This window comes from Rhineura floridana, chromosome 4 (genome assembly GCF_030035675.1).
Source record: "Rhineura floridana isolate rRhiFlo1 chromosome 4, rRhiFlo1.hap2, whole genome shotgun sequence".
Classification (NCBI taxonomy): Eukaryota; Metazoa; Chordata; class Lepidosauria; order Squamata; family Rhineuridae; genus Rhineura; species Rhineura floridana.
Genome location: NC_084483.1, coordinates 176,991,671 through 176,997,983, shown reverse-complemented (window position 1 = coordinate 176,997,983; position 6,313 = coordinate 176,991,671). Strand labels below are relative to the sequence as shown.

The 6,313-nt window shown below is 35.5% G+C and overlaps 1 protein-coding gene across 12 annotated transcripts in view; it reads right to left on the bottom strand.

Annotated features, from left to right (window-relative positions):
* Window positions 1-710: 710 nt before the first annotated feature.
* BICRAL (BICRA like chromatin remodeling complex associated protein) overlaps window positions 711-6,313 on the bottom strand; it is a 38,071-nt gene continuing 32,468 nt past the window's right edge. For 11 of the 12 annotated variants that reach the window (XM_061625345.1, XM_061625355.1, XM_061625350.1 and 8 more), the window contains 2 exons: window positions 5,907-6,009; window positions 711-4,658 (listed from right to left, as the gene is read on the bottom strand). In XM_061625345.1, the coding sequence (XP_061481329.1) occupies window positions 3,856-4,658; window positions 5,907-6,009 (906 nt within the window). In that variant the 3' untranslated portion in view covers window positions 711-3,855. The remainder of the gene's footprint in view (window positions 4,659-5,906; window positions 6,010-6,313) is intronic. The other variant, XM_061625358.1, reaches the window with a different exon arrangement.

Below are 6,313 nucleotides of genomic sequence, written 5' to 3'. Positions count from 1 at the left end.
TGCTCTACTGTGACATACTGCCCCCAATAGTGGAAGCAGAACATAGCCAGTGCAGCTAGTATAGTAGCCATTGATAGCCTTATCCACCTTGAATTTGGCTAATTTTCTTTTAAAGCCATCCAAATTGGTGGCCATCACATCTTGTGGGAACAAATTCCAGTTTAACTACATGCTGTGTGAAAAAGTACTTTGTTTTGTCTGTCTTGAATCTTCCAACATCCAGTTTCACTGGATGCCCCGTTTCTAGTATTACGCAACAGGAAGAAAAAGTTTTCTTTACCTACTTTCTCCACACCATGTATAATCTTATACATCTCTATCATGTCCCTTCTTACTCTTCTTGTTTCTAAAGTAAAAAGTCCAAAATGTTGTAACCTCATAGAGGAGTTACTCCAGCCCTGTGATAATTTAGTTGCCCTTTTCTGAAACTTTTCCAGTTCTTTTAGAGAAAATATGATTTCAGTCCATGGTCTGAAGACACATGAATTAAGCTAAGCAGGTCTTGGTCTGGTCAGTGCCTAGATGAGAGTCCACTTAGCAACCCCAATGTATTTGCCTTTAGTACCATTCTGGAAGAAAATTAAGATATAAATGTAATATAAAAATATTTTGCAACTGTATTGTTTGAACCTAAAACAGAAATCCTAGTTATTAATCTTGGATAAATCAAGACAATCACAGATAACACATTTTTCCCAAATCTTTGGCTGTATTGCAATGGTTGTTTCAATTTGTAGTCTCCATCTAAACATTTCCTATCCATGGGTTAACAATATATTTTACCAACGTGTGTTTTTTAACAGCATTTATCCAACATAACAAAATAAACTGCAATTTGTTATACTTTTTTTACAAAACATTTTATAAATATTTTTACAAAATGTATACAAAGCAATTTCAAGTGAGACATACAAATGAAAGTATTTAAGCAAATAAAATCCATACCACACTGACAATAAGTGACACATCCTCTTTCAGTAAAGTCAGTCTGTAAGGCCTCCCAAATCTAACAGCTCAATTATCCTGACCTTGTTGAATCAGATATTTTTCATAGTTGTCAACTAAAATTTTAACCTTAGACAATATGGAAATACATCCAGGAAGTAAAGAGACCAATCCTACAAAGCAGTTAAGCACAAAAAATGGTCTTCACTGGATTCAGGACCATGGGCCGCGTAACAAATTCACACTTCTTTTTTTACAACAAACAAAAATATTTGTACTGCATTACCAATTAAAATATTCAGAGCTCTAAAACCAAGTTCAGTTTAATAAATAAAATACATTAGCTACCCGAGGTTAATTTAGCTGAACTTTGTTCAGTGGGTTCCCAGCACAAAATGCTGGCATAAATATAGGTGTGATTTAATCCACATTGATGAAGTGCATTTCAAATGTCTCAGCTAAAGTAAACTCTCACATAAGATTTAAAATGTATAAGCTTTGTTTTGGTATTTGGGTTCAGAATATTCTGTACAGATGATGGAAATTTTGTTCTGTGAGATAAAACCAAAAAAAGGATCTATGGATGTGTATCAAATTTCTCATTCTTCCAATCAGATTCTAGTTCAGCTGATTTATGTGCAACATACACCCACTTTCCTACCCATCTCATTATGGTTACAGTTCAATGAATTTCGGCTTTACAACATCTTGAGGGAAAGGCAACTGCTGCACTTTCATTGATAAGCAAACAAGTGCAGGACCCATGCCAACCAAAATGAACCAAAGTGGCAATGCTGTCTCCATGGAATGTAAGGTTTCACAAGTCTGTAATTTTAACTAGCACACTTAAAAAAAAAGTGTCAATAAAAAACCATTTTAAAGCTCCTCTATATTTCTAGTCCTATTGTGAACAAAATATTAAATAATATTACTATTTTGTTGAATTTGATTATCTTATAATATTCCATAGTTATTCTGTTTCAACACAAGGATGGTGGTGTTTTGTGTTGACTGAAAGAGAACAGAATATGGCTCTTACACTACAATAAAATTGGAGTAAAAAAAGTAAAACTCAGCCCTTTTATCTGGGCACTCTGGCAATCTGACTGACAACCAATTTGTCACTGTTGCTGTGTTGCAAAGCTCCATACATGCATGTAAGAGGGAGTTCCCCATTATCAGTATAAGGGAAATGCTCAATTTCCAAACCTCTGTATGCACACAAGAATGATTGGGTCAAGGCTACTGTACCTCTACAGGCTCTAGGCTATGATGAAGTCAATAAGGACATTTTTGAATATGGTTCAAAGGGATTGCCCTACAAAACACACAGCTCGGGATTTTTGTAGCAGGCATACATGTCACATCCCTCTTACTAATAGCACAAAACCAATGGACCTAGCAGCAATGATGACAGTGGAATTCCTTTTAAAAAAAAATGCACAGAGCATGGCAGCACAGGGGAATGCCATGGATTCAAATAATAAATAAAATAATATAATCATCTTGTCATCATGACTACCAGCCAAATGCATGGAGTTCCTTTGGCTCTAGATTATGAATTACAAGCCTTTAGAAATATGCTTGGATCCAGGCTTCCTCCTATCCTTCCGTTCAGGGGATGCTCTCGCTGGTTGACGGGGGGTGAAGTGACATTTGCCAATTCTCCCTCCCCCCTGCAGGCCCTTTGCCCTATGAAAATCTGCTCTAGGGGGTTGGGGAACCCTTTGGGAAGTGGTGACACAGGATGAAGGAACCGGCGTATGTCCCCCCGCTCCCCCACTCTGCCAGCAGGATCCTTCTGTTGGATCAAAAGCCTTCCATTGTCAGTAGGAGCCCTTCCATTCTCAGAGGGTGAATCTGAATCCAACCTATAATTTTTAATGGGACAGAATATTAACTTTGGTTTGTACATATTTTGGTAACTATGACTGCTACTACAGATAACTAACATTCTTGAACAGCAAGAAGCAGAAATAAGCAAAAAACATTGGCCTTTAAATTGTTCCGATTAAGGCAAATACTCCCCTTAAAGTATAAACTACTACAACAATTTCTAAATAAAAGTGCTTGTGATACTTGGTCTAGAAAAATTTATACCACTTCAGATTTAGTTTGACTATATCCAATTATAAAATGCAAAAGCTTTCCTTGATTGAAACTAATGTGTATATTTATATATATATACACATATATGTGTATGTGTATTTATATTGAATTTAATGGCTATATCATAGCCTCTTTGTTTCCAAATTCCTCTTACTAGCTTCTTAGACTAGCGTGTACTGTTTCACACCATGCTGTTGACAAAAACTGTACAGTGTAATTCCATAGAGCAAATTCCTCTGTAACATATTCATTTCTGCTCACTGAGCAGTAGAAAAGCACTTAAAAGTGTAAAGCCCTGTAAATACTCTGATGACATTTTCTATCCCTCTAATTTTTTTCTCTCTCTTCCAAACCTGAGAGAGAGTCATTTCTGAATAAAGGTACTGTGGGATTTTTAACCCCAAACTTTAAATCTTAAAATCAAATGAGAGTGGGTGGAGGGCATGGGTTTTTTTTCTATTAAATGCAACATTCTTAACATGTTATTTAATAAAACTGTTGCTAGACTGTGATTGTCAGTATATTTTACATTGTTACCTAGGGTCTAATGAACTGCAGTCTCATTAAACTGCATTTTTAAAACAATCAGCAAAGCTGTGTCATAATGCATAGGCCCTACCAGACAGCTTTCTCTCAAGGGTTTACATTACTGGATACCTCACTGTAACCACAATGAGTATTGCTCTCAAACACAAAACAAAATGTACTTTAGAAAGGGTAACCTTTGACATATGTCAGGCTGTACTTGTGGTGTCATTCACATTTGCTTCTAAGAGAAATATGTCCATGGTACTGCAACTATTAACACTCTAAGATACTATTTACAGCAGCTTCTAAAAGTGAGTCTGTTTCTACAACACCTTCACTGTGGTCTGGAATAAATTTCTCCAGGCAGTTTTCTTGTGAAGCAATAAGTGAAAAGTTTGGATACTCTAATTCTAAGGAGCCACTGCCAGCTGCTTCACTCTGTGGCTGTCTCCCAGTCTTTTTCAGTTCCAATATGTTTTTGAATGTAGTCTCTAAACTCTTACTGAGCAGCAAATCCTTTTGGGGTTCCCCAGAACATTTCAAGTTGTCTGGATGCAAATCTTCATTCTTTGGAGAACTCTGAGGAGTTTTGTCTTGGAGGGAATGATTATATGTTGTCTCTGAGTAAGAACTGACTGTATTCCGACATGTTTTATTATGCGTACCATGATCTACACTTGATAAGATTTTTGAAGAATGATCTTCAGAACTTAGAAAATTTTCATCACACTTTCCAGCGTCTTTGACAGCTATTTGTTCAGAATCAGCCATATGTTGGCTTTCAGGAGAGCAGATTGTTTTCTCAAATTTTAAAGCTTTTGCAAGGCTTTCTGATTTTTTAACAGAAATGCTTCCTTGTTGTGGACTCACAATATTGTTAGGCACTACCTGAAGTTTGTTGTGATTTAAAGACTCTGCTGTGCTCAAACTTGATCTGTCTTTGATTTGGATATTGGCAGTCTGATTCTGAGAAGTTAAATGTTTGCTAGATTGATGATCACTTTCACTAGGCTGTGTTTCATCCGCAATCTTGTCAGGTTGTGTGGACGAACAACAAAAGTCTGCTAAAAAGCCATCTGAAATTTGAAAACAAGCATTTTAGTAATGAATTATGACATATCAAGGACAGTAAAACATTTTTCAACCTTTTCAGACCTAGCACCCATGCATTTGCAGACCCACTTAACTTTCTGCCATATATCAGTATGGTGATAGCACTGCTGTTGTGACCCACTTTAGGTCAGGCTGTGACTTAGCAGTGATCCAGCCCACCAATTGAAGACTAGTGAAATAGAGTAACTAGTGCATGTGTACAAATGTGTGTTTTTAGTGAGTTTCAGATTGTGGGTTAAGGGGGTATCCTGGTTAGTAATAATGGTTATGGTCTGTACCAATGTTTTCCTTAACCATACACTTAAGACCAGAAGGAGGGAATTGGCTCCAGAGAGAAGAGGATATTGGAGGAAGGAGCATACAGTGGATCCTGATTCATTACATGTAGATGCAGGTAACCAGGATTATGTTTGCACCAATCCAATGTTGATTTTTTTCCATTTTCAACGTTCATTTATTTTTCCCTGTTTGCAAACTAGCAAAAAGATAAGCACAGGTATCTTACAGTGCAACATACTGGATCTCCATCTCTCTAGATATATTTATAATTAATTCTTGTATGAATGCAAACTAATGTATATATACTTTTAAACTTCATAAATATACTACTCTTTCATACGTTAACTGCTAACAGCACAATCCTACTCGTATCTACTTAGAAGCAAGTCCCACTGAAATTTATATTGCAACTTTAATTGTACATAATGTGTTCCAGGTTTTATTATTATTGTTATTATTATTATTATTTACATTTATTAGTCATTTATTACCTGAAGGTCTCCAAGCAACTTACAACATTGTTAAAAACTGAAAATAAATATATAATAATAATAATAAAAAACAAACACCATCCCCATACAGTAAAGCAGTAAATAAAAGTTAGGTTTGACAAGAATGTCAGTACTGCATATATTTTAACTTTGATTAAAATGCCTGAGACTTCCGCCTCTTCAGAAACAAAACTCTTTTCCTGTAGCTCTAGTTTCCAGAAATATTGCATCTTTATATCTGACTCAGAAGTATAAATCCTTCCAGCATTTTGAAAGAACGCTATTATAAATACTAAAGCCATTTCTCTGTATGATGCAGTGCTAATATATACAAGTCTACTCAGAAGTAAGTCCTACTGAGTTCAACTAGACTATTTCCAGGTAAATGCGTACAGGACCGCAGCCTAAGACACTTTCATTTCAAAATAATTAGTTTCTTACCAGGGTCTACTATTGCAAGACGCTTATCCCGTGATAGCGTTTGTCTTTCTTCCTGGTTAAACATCCTGTCAATCATGACCATTTCTGCAGAAGGATTTATCCTCTGGAAAACAAACAAATCATTTCTAATAATATTAACAAGTTTAACTTTTACCTGCATAGAACAGCATCAAGTTTAACAAAATGCTAAACTCAATAGACATACTGTTATTGCAATTTCATTATGAGGGTTTTTTTTAAAAAAAAGAAAAATTGTGGTTTTGTATATTATAAATACACTCATTTCTGTTTTTTAAATTAGCTTTGGTTTCTATAAGGAAAAGTTGGTTATCATAGACAAAAACTATTTTTGTAACATTAATGTTCCATATCAAAGTGTTTGTACAGCTCAGTCCTATGTATTTTGA